This window comes from Brachyhypopomus gauderio, chromosome 4 (assembly GCF_052324685.1).
Source record: "Brachyhypopomus gauderio isolate BG-103 chromosome 4, BGAUD_0.2, whole genome shotgun sequence".
In the NCBI taxonomy this organism is placed as follows: domain Eukaryota; kingdom Metazoa; phylum Chordata; class Actinopteri; order Gymnotiformes; family Hypopomidae; genus Brachyhypopomus; species Brachyhypopomus gauderio.
This window is the reverse complement of record NC_135214.1, coordinates 8,456,403-8,474,139: the sequence shown is the minus strand read 5'-3', so window position 1 is coordinate 8,474,139 and position 17,737 is coordinate 8,456,403. Positions and strand designations below refer to the sequence as shown.

At 41.0% G+C, this 17,737-nt stretch overlaps 1 protein-coding gene across 1 annotated transcript in view; it reads right to left on the bottom strand.

Annotated features, from left to right (window-relative positions):
- Positions 1-7,945: 7,945 nt before the first annotated feature.
- The window catches only part of anos1 (anosmin 1), a 41,774-nt gene continuing 31,982 nt past the window's right edge, over positions 7,946-17,737 (bottom strand). Inside the window, exons 8-14 of the mRNA XM_077001996.1 lie at positions 16,835-16,982; positions 16,095-16,238; positions 13,996-14,084; positions 12,048-12,219; positions 11,528-11,739; positions 9,342-9,483; positions 7,946-9,093 (exon numbers count right to left, since the gene is read on the bottom strand). Of these exons, the coding sequence (XP_076858111.1) occupies positions 9,038-9,093; positions 9,342-9,483; positions 11,528-11,739; positions 12,048-12,219; positions 13,996-14,084; positions 16,095-16,238; positions 16,835-16,982 (963 nt within the window). The 3' untranslated portion in view covers positions 7,946-9,037. The remainder of the gene's footprint in view (positions 9,094-9,341; positions 9,484-11,527; positions 11,740-12,047; positions 12,220-13,995; positions 14,085-16,094; positions 16,239-16,834; positions 16,983-17,737) is intronic.

Here is a 17,737-nt window from a genome sequence, read left to right as displayed (position 1 = left end):
GGCCTTGACCACACCATCAAAGTGTTTAGTGATATTATATTCAAAACACATAAAACTGATATAGGTGGTGTTTTTTTTCTTTTTTAACAATTGCTTTAGATAAACTGTTTTATATCCTGATAACTGTCTAGCTATATAACTTTCCTGGGCTCTGCAGTCACTACTAAAAATTTCAGGTGTTAGGACTGGGCATGCAAAGGTAGGGACCTGGCCTGTGGTTAAAGGGACAGGATGGACAGCGTGGCTTCAGTCCTTCAGTGTGGTTATTGAAGGGACAGGATGGACTCCTTCAGAGGCTCAGTGTGGTGGAAGTTAACACGCACTGCTAACCGCTTCCAGATGCATTAAACATTATTAGTAACATTACAACAATCTTTCAAACCTAGTACAGATCTAGGATGAGTATTGTGTATGGGTTGAATCTCTAGAATTCCAACAAGTCACCAATAAACCTTTGTGAATCCTCAGTGCAGAGCAGTTTTAACTATAACCAGCAGAACCAAGACTTTGGGCGAAGAGCCAGTAGCTCCACTGTGGATGCAGTCAGTCAAGTGAGCAGCTCCTCACAGTGAGGCTTAAACAGAAGGACGTCTGCCGGAAAGATGAGTAGAGACCCTGTGCTACGTGCATACTGGTGTCAGCCCTGCCCATAGACCACACTGTAGAGGACAGCCAAAGATCTGAACTGCTTGTTTTAAGTAATATTAATAAACCCCAGGTGCTTTCTACATCAGGCGTTTAGTCCACATAAACCTTGGAGAACATAAAAGGTTCTGCTCTAAAGATGTCCAGATTCCACTCTGTGGCTGCAGGCAATGGGAGGCCTGTTCATAATGATTATAATCAATGGTGCTGATAAGGGTGGAAATGGGCTCAAGACCCCCTACACACACACACACACACACGCACGCACACACACACATCCACACATGCAGAGACAAGTCAGACGGACAGACACACACACAGACACACAAAGATAAACATACCAATAAATGCAGGTTATTGCTGATATTTATGCAATACATTCTAATTGAGATACATCTTCTAATAGCTGTGCTCACTGTTGCAGGCTTGCTGCCCGGCTGCCCAGGAGGAGTCCAGGAGATTACCACAGCTCCTCCTCATCCTGCACTGCATGGAGAAACTATTCCCATCGCTCAGCATCGGAATGGAAACGTGCTGGAGCCTTTTATTCTGTTTATTTATTTTGGCAATAAAGAATGAGCCATTTTAGCGGTTGCTATTAATTGTTTGTGCACTGTTGAGAATGTACATGCGTGGTATTATGTTGGTCATAGAGGCCTGAGAGAGGATGTAGCGTGATGGAGAGCTGAGTTTGCTGATGGAACGTGGCCCTGCAGTTATCAGCCTGAGAAGGGGCAGTGACACACATGCCTCATTTGCATCAACGGTACTATGACCTTGTGTTTTCATCACGTAATGTTGTGCATAATTTGATTCTTTGGTTCTTATTTCTCCACTCAGGTCCCAGCTGAGAGGTTACCACTGGACTTTAACAAACGGACTCCTTCATCGTATCCACATGTTGAAGACAAAATCAACTAAAGGTGCACCATCTGTGTCATCTGTCAGTCATTAAAGTTTAAGTGTTGCATTTATTTTAAATGTGTTTTTATTATTATTATTTAGAATAATCAAAAAAGAGCCCACACTGGATTCTTGTGTCTCCTGTTGGCCTTGACCAGGGGAATGCTGACGAGCTTGTGTGGGGATTATCGGTAGACTGACGCTCCTTCACAGGCTTGACTTGATTTTCTTCTGGCTTCTTTTGTTGCCACTTGTTTTTCAAGTGTTCGCCCCCTCTCACCATTGAGTAGACTGGCATTAGATGTAAATCAGATCAGCATCAGTACTTGAAGAACTCACAACATCTCTGAGTTTGGATGTCCAGAACCTTATATCTACAGCTCCTGAAAGAAGAGGGAGGAAGTGCGTGTGAGGTGCTCAAATAAAGTAATTATTTTGGCCAATGTCTTTTAATATGCTTCTGCTTTTTAATTATGGACACTGTGAAAGAGAATGGTGGCAGAGGGCCAGTAGGGGGTGTTGTTTATGCTTGTGTCTGGGTTTGGGTGGGAGGTTTGTGGGTGTGTGTGTGTGTGTGTGAGTGTGTGTGTGTGTGTGTGTGTGTGTGTGTGTGTGTGTGTGTGTGTGTGTGTGTGTGTGTGTGTGTGTGTGTACGTGTACATCTGCATGACTGGTGTACGTATGTACCTGCATGTGTCAATCTCATCCCCATGACAGCGTCCTTGTAGCCAGGGTTGAGGGGGGTTGCTGACCTTTGATGCTGAACATCCAGAGAGACACGGTGACCTCTAACGTGCCTGCAGGCAACGCTACCGTCAGGAGCTCAAGCTTCAGAGCACTGGGGCAACTCGATACCTGCTGTTCTCTCCTGGCTTTCTGCATGGCTGCATGTTTCTCTAGATACAGAGTAGCTGCTGGGAGACGTACAAGTGGACTGTGTGTGTAGGAAGGACTGCCAGTAAGAAGACAATAGATCATGAACTGTAATGTTCAATATTGCATAACTCATATGAGTCATTATTTGGAATACAGAATATGAGTGTGAATATATCAGTGTGCATACATGTGCTTTAACTCATGTTAAGAAGGATTTCATTAATGAAGAATGTCATTAATTTAAAAATTGCCCATAAATTTGTTTAGATCAAGAAGTTTTTTTTCCTACTCTGATTCATAAAGGGTTTGGATGTCACTGGAGAGTAGTAGGTTTGCAGAGTTTAGCAGACACTGTGGAGCCCTGCTGATTCAATTACCAATGAAAGAGGTCAACTCGGGCAATAAAGTTTAAGTTTGCAAGAGAAGAAAAAAACAAGATAATGGGGGAAATGGGGAGTAATTAGCGTAAAGAGTTTAAATCAGTTCTAAGCAAACTCTTTAGTATTTCCCCAAACTAGAGGAAGTTTTTGCCTGGTGAAAGAGATTTGGATAATTCTGTCTCTTGAGACACTTTACAAACACAGGTTACGAAATGTGGTTTCAGGTGGGCCCTTGTTTACCTTTGACCTATGGCCCTGAAGCACTAGAAAGCCTGCTTCAAACAGAGTGCATCTGATCTGACAGAATGACCCATGGGATAAGAGCAAGGCTGTCTGGAAAAGCTTGAATCTGCTGCTCAAACTGTTTCAGGATGGAAGGGTGGTTTGAGTTTGGTTTCATGGGGGAAATACCCCTTCACACATTGACGTCTTCCTAATTTTCCCCCCTAATGGTGAGTGTTATTTGTTTCACAAACATCTTCACGGCTAGCTGCAAATGGCAGCAGCACGGCAGCAGCTCAGCTAATTCGGGTGTCTGAAATCTTCGTTCACAGTCTGAATGAGCCAAGAAGGCATTTTCCCCTTGAAGAAATAATTACTACATGCTCCTTTCTATTTTATTACTTAATAGGTTTGCATGACTGAAAACGACAGGAACAGAAACTTTTTACTGCTGTGTAATTCTTTTTTCATACAGCTGCATCAATACCCTGCCGACAGGATGAGTGACACTGTTAAAGGCATTAGAAATATATCAGCACTGAGCTTAAATAACATTCATAGCCCTGGAGTTAACAGTTGAGAGAATACAGCCTCTCTGTTTAGCCTTGTGAGGACCTAGCGAAGCTTGTTTAAGAGGGACCCAGGCCACAGCTGGTGTGGCTCTGCTGGAAATTCATTCCCACAAACAGCAAAGATGGAGACAAATCAGTGTCCAGTGAGTGCATTGTTTTTCCTGCCAAGTAAACAAGCTGTCTTACTTTAAAAAGACGTTGCTAGGCGTTTAACGATGTGTGGACAGATATGGTTATCTATGCCAGACATCGAAGGAGATTTAAAGATCATAATCTTGTTCACCAGTAGTGCCAGGATTTGGGTTGAAACTGTAATTTGAATAGATTTCGTTCAACAGCTGGAACTCTTATCATTCTGATGACAGTGATTTACATGTATTAGCACGAATAGACAGCAAGTTACTGCTTGGGATGGAGGTCAGCCGAGGTAGGAGATATAACTCAGAACTGAATTGGAGCTGTGGACTAGTGTTTCTGTATGTTCTGCAGTACAGGTTCATCCTGTTCCTGATTAAAAGTAGACTGAACATCTACAGAACCCAGCAGAAGCAGCCTTTCATGTGTGTGTTGTCCAGTCCCCATAGCCTAACCAGAAACACACTGAGGCCCTGGGCAAGGTCACAGGTTTCCACCGCCCTCACACATCTAATCAACGGCAGGGAGAAAGAAAGAGACTTGGATTTCATCAGTAGCTGAAGTAATAAATTGTGACTCTTTATTCTTCCTGAAGCCTAGAACTTTTCTATGGTCACATTAATGGAGAAAAAATGCAGATGAGATGAGATACTTTGAGCTTAATTTAAGTCTGTATTCAAAACATTTGACAATTTAATGACAGTAGCCTAAGAAAGTTAGAGATATTGTAGCATTGGTGAACCAAGACATAAATGTTTCTTCTTGAGGGAAATGTTTTTTTATTGCAATGGTGTATTCTTTAAAAAGATATGCACACCATAAATACGCAGAAATGGGAGCTAACTCTAACATGGGAAAGGTAATTAAAAGACACACCACAAAGATGGCTGACATATTTATAATACACTAATAAACTGAAAATAGACATGACAAAGCTAACCCACACACATACTAGTCAATTATGTATAAAATTAAATTGAAACTTATTAAAGTCAGTGGAGAGGTGCACTGGGAGTCCTCACAGCATTCTTTTGCGTACTCCCAAATCTAGTGGCAAAAGTCATACATATTGTATATGACTTTTGCCACTAGATATCTCTCTATATATATATGCAAACTATATAAAGACAAAAGGAATTTTGAGAAATCCCACTACATAGAGTCTGGCAAGGTAGCAGGAGAATGTTGATGGACGGATGTGGAAGTTCTAATCAGCAGAACAAGCACTGTGAAGTCAGATTAACCCCATGGGACGGCGAGGCCTGCTAATAAAAGGGACTAGTGTTCCAGTCCTCCACACTAGCGGCAAAAAAGACAAACGCTGACCAATCAAAGAGCAAAGAGTGCAATAATAAGAGTTACTTATGTGTTTACTCAAGCATTCTTGGGTGCGAATTCCTCAAAAACTAACACTGCCCGATTTTCATTGTTGAAAAAAAACCCTTCTCTCTCATTCTTTCCTTTTACATTGATTAAAATTAGGATCCACTGTGAGCCCTTTGTGGCTTTTAAGTAGGTCTGAAGCTTTTGTTCTGAGGCCTTTACACACGAGGACCATGGTATTTGTGTTTGCATGGTGGCGGGAGTGCTGGTGGGTGGGGCGGGGGTGTAGATGAAGGGAGGAGGACCACTTCTGGCAGTGAGAGAAAACAGCCGCAGATCAGGCCAGACCCTGGTGCCACCGCACACAAGAGGATTAGTGTGCAAGGACAGCCAGGAACTAATCTATTGTGACATAATAGAACTGTACATACGCATGTTGAAAAGAGAGAGAGCTCAAGGGCAGCGAAGGCAGCAACAAAAGTGTGAAAACAAGTTCTTAGAAAAAGAGACAGGAGACCGCCTGTGGGAGAGTGCTGGACTGAGACTGCTTGGGAAATGTGGTAATCTCACAGATGTCAGAGAAGCTGACTGATTGTCTGGTTAACACTATTGATGGAGATACACTTGGCATACAGTTCATAACCTGGGGAGAGGCACTGAGGATGCAGTCCAAGCACTGGCATACTTTTATCAGAAGTTTTGGGGTCATATTTTGGAATTTCTGACAAACATTCAGGAAAACTAGGCAGTTTTTCTTTAAAAGTGACCATTCAGTATTTGTGGGCCTGAAATTGACAATGTTTGTGTTCCCCTTAGTTGTCCAGGTTTTCTGTTGGTCCCTGTACCTATTCGTGTCTCCTTGTGTCCACATACCTCTTCCTGTGTCTGTGTCTGGTGTTCCATGTTCTTGTCCCAGTGTCTGTCCCTGTGCATGTCTCCACAGTTCTGAATATACTCACCTCTGTTGCCTCATCGTCCCCGATGTCAATGTATGTTAGTGCTTCTGTTCCAAGTCATCTCTTTGCTAGTTTGCCTTGTCTGTCTGTTGTGTATGTTTCCTATTACCCGCCTTTCTCATAATGTGTTTGGTTATTTGTGTAGTTTCAGTAATAAACCTGTTCAAATTCCTGCACTTGCGTCACATCTGCCTAGTGCTAAAACGTTACAATATTTCATATTACGTAGGTAATAGATTCCAAAGGGGTACTATAAGATGCCATTTAGGATAAATGTCAGTCATGTTATTGAACTACAACATAAAATTCAACCAACTGTCTGAAATATCTTGAAGAAATCCAATATTGTGTGTAATGAAGAAAAAGACTGGCCAGACACATCCGCTTGTATGGACTGAACCACATGGCTGCTGGTATACAGGGTACTGTGGCAGATACTGTATATTAGAAACCTGATAAGATTCACCCTGCCTCTTGTTGTGGACCCCCTGAATTGTGTGCCATCCCACAAACTTCCACATTATGTTGTTGCCATGGTATTGCACCATAGACATGATATTAGCCAGGTGATGTACAGTGCCTGTATTTGACAAACGTAGTGCTTGCTGTTCTGCCTAAAGAGCTTAATTTTCATCTCATTGAACCAAATAAATATTCTGCATGCAACCAGAGTTCTTTATATGCCATTTATCCCAGCAAGTTATCATATGCTTCCTATTCAACAGTGGATTTCTGTCTTGATACACTGCCATAAAGTCATGATTTATGGAACACTGCAGGATGGCTGTCCATCCAATAGGTTTTGCGTTCTCTGCACAAGACTTTTGAAGCACTTTTAGAGCGACTGTTGAGTCATTTTTAACTTCCTGACCAAGGCCTTTCTTACTTGAATACCAAGTTTGGCTGAATGGCCAACTCTAGCAAACTTCAAGGTTGTACAAGCATATTTCATTTCAAAATTGATGAGGCTACTGTCATCCTGAGATCACTCAAGGCCCTGTTGTTTTATATACTTGGCCTGATATATACCTTGCCAGTTTGATTGTGAAGGTCCAGTTACTTGGACTTCATATCATGGAATTTGTTCTTAAGTTACCGCAGTTACCCACCCATCCTTTATAGGCTCCCTTGGTACGGTCCATCGTGTGCACATGTTTTGTTGTGGTGTTGTTATTATTGTCACACTCTGCCTTCTGTTTCAGCTGTCTCCTGTTTTCCCCTCATTAATGTTTAGTATTTAAACTCTAGTATGTTTTGTCCTCTCATTGTCGGCCTTTGAATTGTATTTGTGTGTTATGGTGTATACGTCTGTGTCTGCGCGTCAATAAATGTTCTGTGTGATGCACGCTCTCTCGGTTTCCCCTCCATGACTTTTGTTCTAATTCAATGTAAATTGTGGGCCGTTATAGACCTAGGTGTGCTAAACAGAAGACAACTATTTGGAGTGCCAAATAATTTGACTAACTTTGTGAATGACATTTGTTTTTGAATATTATTATTATTATTATTATTATTATTATTTTACTCTCTAAATCCAATACTAATACTTTTACACCATCACTATCAGGGTAGACTGGTGGGTAAAACTGCAATTATATCCAAAAATCAAATTCATAACTCAGTAAAGTCCAACAAGTAAAGCCTGAATACTTCCTGTACCCACTGTATGCAACATGTCTGTTTGGGTAACTGTAAGGTGTACTGCCTTGTACATGTGCTGGGTGCACTGCCTCCTCTATAAATGAGCTTCTTATCCAAACATCCGAAGTGAAGATTTCTTCACAAAATAGAAGATGAGCAAATGTGCTGTACTGCAGTTTAGTGCATTGCTGCTAAAATAAATACAAACCCTGTGGTGGCTCAGGGGAGGATGTATCCAGTGTAGTTGGTAATGTTCAAAACTGGAAAGTGCAGAAATAGATTGAAGTATTTGGGGGATTATTTTATTATTGGACAGTATATACAGGGTCTAACCGTTGAAAAATAACATAACATAGGACTATATTTACAATTAGATTTTTTACAAAACGTCTTTACAAGGAGATGTCAGTTCAAAAAATGGCTATGCTACAACACACAAAAAATCCAAACGCACACACTCAAATACACATACAAATTAAATTCTGAAATACACACATAAATAAATATTGGCATTCAGTGACTGTTTCATAACAAATATCTCTACAGCCAAGAACATGTACAATTTCATCAGTTCATTCAAAAGTTTCACACAAAAAAGCTATAAGGTCATTAATAAACAATATGTAATATTACTCCTCATATAGGTCTCAGTTAATCTGTTATTGGAATATTGCTAACATATTCACAAAGAGGTAACACAGATTATTTCATGCCTACTGAACAATAAAGTTTGACATGCAATTTAATGCTAGTTTAACTCATTTACATTTTAAATGCAAATTAGTCTTTTCCCATACTGTTCTCTTCTATTTTATATTGTCATTGAAGCTAAGATGTTATTTTCCTTAGGTCTTAGTATTGCCTGCCTGAGCATCAATTCATTCGGCTGAGAAAAATACATAGCTGAATTCCAAATATGTCTTTCAAAACGCTGCTAGCATCCCCACCTCTGAAGGTACATTCATCTACTCAAAGTGTACATGAGCCCATAACCTTATCCTCAGAGTGGCTCAAGAGCAAGTAATCTTTTCAAAGAGAGTAATTTCACATGAATAGTCCACAGTAAGTACATTCAAACATGTACTTCCGGCTCTGTTAGAAGAATCTCTCAGAGGGCTGTCGGTGAGATGCTGGAGCTGGCCTCAGCTCAAGCTAAAGTGGATTGGTCTTAGAGTGACGAGGACTAAAGGGCTGCTTAATGTTGACTGGTCTCTGACTGACTGGAATGTAGACTGGACTAAAGTTGGCTGATCTCTAAGAGATGAAAACTGTAGACTGGGCAAATATAGACTGGTGTTTATGAGATAAGGACTGTTGGCTGGTTTAAGGTGGGCTGAACACTAAGAGATGAGGATTGTAGGCTGGGTTAAGGTGAGCTGGATTCTTAATGCTTTTCTGGCAAGGGTTTCTGGTGCTGTGGGTGATGACGAAGTTTGGGTCCTGGAAAAATAATGTATTATAATTATGGGGCACAATTACATTCTCAGTTTTCTCTACATTTTGCACTAATGTGCAACTGATGTTATACTATCAATGTTCTAATTTAAAAGCATGGCATAACAATGTTTTAAATAATTTTAGAAATCTTGACACCATTCACAAAGAGTGATCAATTTACCATGCAATATTTATAATATGTGAGACAGTTAACCATGTCACTGTAAATGTTAGTGTGTATAAGAACTTACTGTGCTGCAGGGTTTGGGACATAGCAGGTGTATGGAAGATCTTAGTTGTAGAAGGACCCTCCCCTACTGTGGTAATGACTTGCACCTCCAGCCGGTAAGATGTCGCTGGTCTGAGATTGGACACTACCAGGAAGTTATGAGTCTGAAAAAGACAGGATCAAGAAGTTATGGTCCTGAAAATGGGGAACAGTTCTTAAGAATCCCCCAAACAGCTAAAAATACACCCAGCAAACATGTTCAGGATTTCACAACTCGAATGATCTTGAAATTCAAAGTTTGTCTAACCATAAAAATGCTCTGCCTAGTGTAAGCCAGACACCATGTGGACGTTTTTGTTACACAATAGGTATTTATTATGACTAAACAATGAGTTTACTCATTGTAACAATAGGAGAAACAATATGGCTTTCAATAGCCATATTAAGCTTTATTGTTTAGACTAAGAAGTCTGGAATAATTTGCTTTGCTTTATCTAAACCGATACTTTATAGCTCAATCTTGTGGTTTAGTGAAGAAATAAACAAGTTTAAAACAGCAGTAAATAATGCATAATCAGATTCCTATCTGCGTCAGGCTCTTGCTGGCTGACAAATCTGTTTATTCTCAGACTAATGTACTCAGGGGAGGAAAAGGTGCCAGATGAAGACCTGGTGGAGGTGATTATTCTGAACCCAAGCAGCCAGTGCAGGGGCGAGGGTTAGTTTGAAATCAAAGCACATACAGCCTCTTTTCTGGTTTTCTTTCCAGAAATACTTTGTTACTTCTTGGAACATCTCTGCGCACATAGAACACAGACAGCTATGACTAATGTAGGTCTCCTCTACATAGGTATAAAGTAGTCTGCTTGTAATCATTTAATTTAGGTGTGATGGTATTTTGCAATTCTGTTGTATAAAGATCTGTGGTCTACGATATAAATATTTGAGCATGGAAATATCAAATTTAGTAGCCAAACGAGTTTACTATAAGTTGCATATTTGCATAAGTTGTTTAAGCACCTCTTCACTTTTTATCATTTATTCCTAAATCACATAGGACAGGATCAGAAAATAGGGCAGGATTTCATATGAATTTGGTAAATGACTCTAGTGCACAGCTAGTTAGTCGACAATCATAGCCATGCCAGGCCATGCCTGAAAAATTGAGCTTTTAACATAACCTTAACTTAATGAGATATGTGACATAACCCTGAAAGGGCAATCACAAATTCATGCTGGCTAAAACTGCTTTCATCATGATCTTATTGAGAGCCAAACTATCTGACATTTTCACATATGAGCAATGGGAGGCATCACAACCATCCAAGTACCATTATACTTAATACTGTCATTACATTTCTCTGAAACCAGATATCCTTGCAGCACACATTGACCAATGACTGCAGAGCTCATATGGAAATGTGAAAATAAAGCACACTACAAGCTCACATCTAGTTAGAGTACCCACCAGCTCACACGCTTAGACATATTTTATTTAGTATGGTACATCCCAGATACTAGAACTATCCATTCAGTCATCCTACCAACGATAACCAAAGATTCCTTTAAGAATTCTGTGTTTCAGTTGGGTGGTTACAGAAAGGAAAAGCCAACTGTAAGTCCACTTTCTTTATTTTAAGTATTTGTGTTTGGATGTAATGAATTATTAAGTAGTAGTAATTATTAAGTTGTTTTTCAAGTAATTTCAAAATTGTTGTCAAATAAAGTACATATGGCTTTAAAAAAATTAAAACAACTCAGCAAAATAAGGTGATAGGCATCATAACTAAAATAGATGTGGCTCAAGAGGCAGACATGAATAGGTTACATATCATGATGATATGCGTTGCTAGGTAATTCAAAGAAGGATGTCCTTCCAAATGTATGTGGGTTCATTTGTTTCTGTATATACTTTTGGAAGTGTAGCACTGCTGGGTCTACATAATTTACATTGCCATGCTGTAGTCCTGGAAATCTGTAGCTTGTTATCTTGATATTTCAATAGTAATGGTGCTATCCTAGATCACATTGATGGTTGTGGTTACAGAGTAAAAAAGGAAGTTAAATGGAAGTTCAAATTATAATTAATAAATAAATAAAGTAAATATATTATAATTGCTTGTAGAGAGGTCTTGGTTGATTAGGTCTTAATTAGTGTCCCACTCCCTGAAGATCCTACAATAGAAAGCATTTTTTCCACCCACTTACTGGAGGCAGGATCTGGGACTGGGAGATAATACTGTTTGGAAGACTGTTCTGTCGGCTCGCCATGGACACCTCTGCCCACGTGACCTGGAACCCCGTGATTGGATGCTGTGGCTGAGGGCGGGACACTCTCCAGTTGAAGTTTCCAGTGACATTACCATCATGAGTTATGAAGGATGCTGTCAGATTCTCTGTCTTGGCCAAAACCTTTGGGGCTACAGAATTAATCGGCAAAACAGAACCATATTTATCCAAGCACACAGAGGCAAAAGCGCTCAAAAATAAAATAAGCAATGCATATTTTGAGACCATGGTGAAAAGAAAACCATGCAATAGATTTTTAAGATGTAATCTTTTCTAGACCTTCACATCAATTTATATATGATCCAAGTTCGAGCTTCTAGAAAACCATAAAGTGATTAAGTATGTGCAAAAAATAGCTACAGGAGAAAGATGTTTGATAGAACACACATTAATTTCCTTTATTTCAATCACTGCACAGTTAGTCTGACTGAGTGCTTACCCCCCTCCCCGGCACATGTGATGGGTTTGCGGCTCTTGCTTTGCAGCGTTGCACAGGATGGTGTGATGAAGGTGGCACTCTCCTCTTCAGAGCGTCTCTTGGCCTTCAGGGTGTACACACTCACTCTGTACTTGCAGGAGAAGAGCAAGCCTGGCAGGTTGATAAAATTCTCCTGAAAAAAGGACATGTGCTTATTAAACACTTACGATGGATCAAAGGAGTAACACCAATGGGCCTGGTGTGAGACTGCCACATTGCCAAAGCGCTAGTGTTTCCTGGATGAGGTACCCAAGTATTTCATTGTTATCAACAGAAATCAATCATAATCAAGACAGCAGCAGCTCATTAACTAAACACATGCATACAGCTATTTATCATATCTATACATGTATCTAGCTATTTATCATAGATACATGCATACTGCTGTTTATCATACCTATACATGCATACAGCTGTTTATCATGCATAATTCATGCATGAGCTACCACTGAATTCCAGGAAGATACCAGAAGATGTATGCATCTGGGTTGATACGTGCTGTCATGCTTGACAACTCTCATGGTTGTCCATGCCAAACGTCTCTGTTACCATAGATACGCTGACTGGTGTTTGTACTTTTGCTTTAGTTCCTGGTTTTCATTTTCCATGTGCTTCTTGTTTTCATTTGTAGTCATGCGCCTTGTTTAGTTTTCCTCCTGAGCTTCACCTGTGTTTTGCTCATTCCCTTATTAGCCTATATATTTACACCTGGTGTTTATTTAGCCTTGTTGCTGTTTGTGGCCCTGTGTGTTTGTGGTCAGTCTGGTGTTAATATTCTAGTATTAATTGAAGAAATATAACTGTATTTTCTCTTTTTTATTTGTTTGTCATTCATTGTGTATTCTGGATTGATTCGTGTTAGTGTTCTGACCGTTACTGTGACCCTATTATGGATTTGACCTGAATAAACCTCTTCTCAGGATTTGTGTCCGTCTCCATCTCGCTCTGTTACAGGTATCTTACGTTGCTCTCTTACATTTGTTGAAATCTTGTTACATGCAAGATTATTCTTGTTTAATCTATTTAATATATGACATATAAAATATAACATTTATTATTTTATTTGAAGTCAGCCCAAACATTCTCTGTATTTGGCCAAGCCTTCATTTGGAGTACTTGGAGGGATTCTAATTAATTTTCACTGTAATTATTATGACAATAAACAGAGCATGTAGTGTTGACTTTGACTTTCAGGCTCTGGTGGATCACAGCAGGTTTGGCTTTAGAGCAATAGACGTGCTTTAGTCCTAAGCCTACACTCACTGGCCCCTGTGGGAGTGGAGGGTGCCTATAGTTCTCTCCTAGAGAGCAGGCTGACTGAAGGCACAGAGACACTGGCATTCATGTGCAATACACACATGCCTCCCTCTTCCCAGCCCTCTATAGAAAATGGTAGAAAATGGATGCGCATTCCCTAGCAACCAGAGTTGCACACCCTGGAGAATGCACTGATCTTTAGAACCACTGCCATCCGCCATCATGCTCAGACCAAGCAGCTAACACTCACACACATGCTCGCATTTGAGCACGCACGCACGCACGCACGCACGCACGCACACACACACACACACACAAACAAACACATCCCAAAGTTCTGATTTATAGGCTAATTTCAGTGGGGAAACAGTTAAGTAAATTAATGTATTTGAAACTCCAGCAGATATTATACTTGAATATAATACATGTGCTTTACATCCTTCACATTTGACCTTGCTTGTTTGACCACAGCATCTGAGTTACTGCAGAATCAGTATTTCCTAGTTTGTAAATAATAAGGATAGCGAATGTGTGGCAGCTTTGATTATAGTCCAAGATGTTTGCTAGAGTAAGTCACCGTCATGCATCACGATGGACTGAGCTGATGCTAATAACTGCAATCATAGTGCTTTGAGAAGGCTTCTGGACCAACCTGGGTGACAGATTTTTCGGGTAGCTTTGTGCCATTGTGGCTGCAGTTGTCAGGCATCCACTGGACATGGTAGCGGCTCTCTGCAGGGTCTGGGAACACAACATACGCACAACACTGACACGTGATCAAACCACTGACCATTTTTATTCAACAGTACAGAGAACCTACTATTTACTTTACCCAAACAAGTATTCAAAGCTAGAGAAAACTACAATGATTTCAGGCACTTTAATTCTGTAGTATACATTACGGTATGCTTGATTGGTTACTCAAGGTCACAGCTTTCACAGGCTTATAAATCCTGCTTTAATCACAAAGCTTTATAACACATCCAACTGTATCGGTTCCTCAACTTGCACATGACGGCGTTCAAACTCTGAATCGAATCTAAAATGAATGAGGTGGTAAATGATCTTTCTTGACCCTTTGAGATTAGTGTAATAACTACATGAAGCCAAAACCTACATTCAAAACACATTTCAGATAAAACAACACTACCTGCATGCGATTCCCAGAATGTGCTATTAGCTTCCTCAGCAGGAAGTGAACCGACTCGGCGCTGCCTCCTGTACTGCCTATGACTAACGCAGCAGTTTCTGAACCCTAATCAGCCCTGTTTATGCTTGCAGCGCCCCGTGTTATTTGAGTTTATTATTCATCGAGGCGTGCAGTTTGGATGGGAAATGATACTCCTCAAATTAATAATTGAGTTACGCTGCTGCAGCCCCCTTGATGGGGGCCTGCTCTGTGGTCGCGGAGATGAAAGGAGCTCTTTGAAGCCTGAGACATGAATGTGAAGCTCGCGGGGCTCGCGGCGCTTTTGGAAGCAGAAAAAAGGAACAGCAGCTGAGGGAGGACGGAAACATAAACATGATATGTAAAGCTGATTTGACAGAGAAGGGAAGCAGTATGTAAAACCTGGGGAAGAATACTGAAGGGGGTGGGGATAAAGGCGCAGAGAACGCACGGCAGTCGGCGCAAAAGCTCTGTGCTTGCTCACCCTGCGCTGTGTAGCTTCAGCACCCGGGTGGAGGGGGGTGGGGGGGTGTTGGTGGATTAAGACCGGTACTGTTGAAATAGCATGGAGACCCTGCTGTGCCGCACGCTGAGTGAGTGTTGCAATCGGCAGCAACGAATCTGCTGCTCTAATCCAGAGCAGGAAAAGCTGATGGCGAGAAGACCACCAGCGGTCTGCCTGAGTCTTTTAGGTTTGGTAAAAGATTAAAACTTGTTCAGTAACTTTACAGAAAGTTATAGAAGGTTGGTCAGAGCCCACTGCCTATGGTTGTCATTCTCCAGCAAAAACACTGCTTTCATAAACCACTAACTCTGTGGCTTGAAAAGGTGCCTGGCCGAATCACCATCACTCCTACTCGAGAACCTCAGCCAGGTAGTGCCAACAGCTCCAGACGAGAAGGAATTTCCCTCATTAGCATTAAGCAAAAGGCCACCATCACAAATACCAGGCTTCCATTGGCCCCAAGCGCTCTCCAGCTCTGCTATGTGAACTTGGCTGAGGTGACGACATTTATTTGCATGCTAGCAGAGAGGCCTGAATAAGAGCTGACAGCCCAGACCCAGAGCATGCCTTTCAAGCCTTCAGCATTTCCACTCGGCACTAGCGGAGCAGTCTGGCCTATGTTGAGGCACAGGGTGAAGTAAGAGAACGAACTATGTTCTGTGCATCTATTTTGTGCAATGGGAGAGATCTATACTTTATCTCTTTTTGGGCTTTCCTATATGGTGTTCAGAGACTGTTTCAATATGGTTATGCAGCATAACTTCATAAAAGAGGAGCTTTTTCAATAATCTTGGTTATGTTGGCCTTTTCCGCAAATGTTAATAGCTCTTCAGCAATTCCAGGCTATAATTTCTGTTCTATATAATTCCGACATATATTGTATTCACTACATTAACCTGTGGTTTTGGCTTGCTTATTTAGCTGATAAGGTTTTTAAAGATTAAACTGGCGATTACCTAGGCCTACTGAAGTCTTTCAATACAATTTTATTTGCAAGTGTAATAATTTTGTGACATAAAAGGCACACCAGAATAATTATATTACACAGATGTGTGTAATAGGTAGTAATGGGAAATACCTCCTCTCTTCTTCCAGTAAACACGGACCTGGAGCTGGCTGTCCTGGTAGAATGGAGTTCCCACCTCCAGAGAGCTCACAGGTCTTTTTGCAGGCACTGGACTGAACACAGGAAACTCTTCTTTCTTTAGCTTGCTCACCAGCTCTGATTGGGTAGAAGGCACGAACATTTATGTGTGAATGTGGCTGCCAAACAATGTTAACTTTAAGAAATGAAATCATCACTTTGGTTCAGTCATCAAGACCTACTCCATAGTTTGTTAGTTATGGACCCAGGGGTCTCAAGTTCAGCAAGCACATATGGATCCAGTATAATTTTGCTATGGCACAGAACACAGTGGCTCGGGGCTGTGTTTTCCAAAGTCTTTGTAGCGAATCACCATTACATGGAAGAGTGAGTATCAGTATGACGTCTACCGTCTCTTGATGATTGTTATGCTGCAAATGTTTTAAGACAGAATGCCAAGAAACATGACATGACTGACAGCACCTGATCCCTCCTCTTTGGTTATCTGATTTACTAGAAGGAAACTACAGCCTCGTGCGTGAAACCTGCCTTCAAAAGAAACAGAAGCTCTGGTTCTGCTTTGAGAGGAAACATTTGAGAGACAGGATCGTTTCAAAAATTATTATTATTATGTTTGCCCACTCTTTGCTGTGTGTTGCCTGTTGATCTGAATTTACTTTTACCTGAAACCAAAAAAGATTAAGAGACAAGGTAAAAGAAGGTGTCTGTTGTACTTGAGTGGCTGTTGTCCTGGGTGGTGGAGAATTGCAGGGAGGCTCTGGGGCTCTTCAGACGCACCTGGCCCCAATAGGCCACTGCCTGAAGCTCGACGGTGTAAGTGCTGTTAGCCACAAGGCCCTCCAGATCCACTGAGCTCTTGGCCTGTGATTGGGATACACAGTGTAGGGTCAGGAATTGGTCTCTCTCTATCAGGGTATTCTGCCTCTTTTTTCTGTCTTTTCTGTCTTTCTCGTTATAGCTCTATTGTGTAGCACAATGTGATCAAAAAGCAGGTACTAGCAAATATGGATAAGGCAAAGTAAACTACTGAAAAAAAACTACTGAACTACCAAAGCTGCTATCAAATCAGTGATTAGACCAAATTCATCTGAACTAAATTGGTAGTTATTTTAAGTGTTTTAAAAAACTGAAGGGAGAAGCGTTTTGTCTAATTTTCATGATCAGATAAAAAACATACAAGTATAAAACAGAAACAATTCTTAAGGAGACATAGGAGAAAAAATGCATTAAAAGTAAAACAAAAAAATCTAATGTAGACACTAAACTGAAAATATTGAAATAACTGTCTGGTCCTCATACATCACCAGCCAATGGTATTATGCTGGTCTTGAATCTGAAAACCCTTTCAGACTTGGTTATTGAAAGCACATGTGTACTGTGTGCAACAACATGGTGAGAATTTCCACTCCAAAACTTTACCAAGCTCCCCCCCGGTGCTTGGCTACCTCGCGCCTGATTCTGGAGCATTCCGCCAGCAGCATGCGGCTGATTGGATTTAGTTATTGGCCATGTTTGTTTTGGCATTCCTGCACCAGCAGGTCACTAGGCAGGCGCTGAGGCGGTGAGTAGGAGAGTGGGCGCTACATGTGTAAACACACAGATCCTGTGGCCCCGCG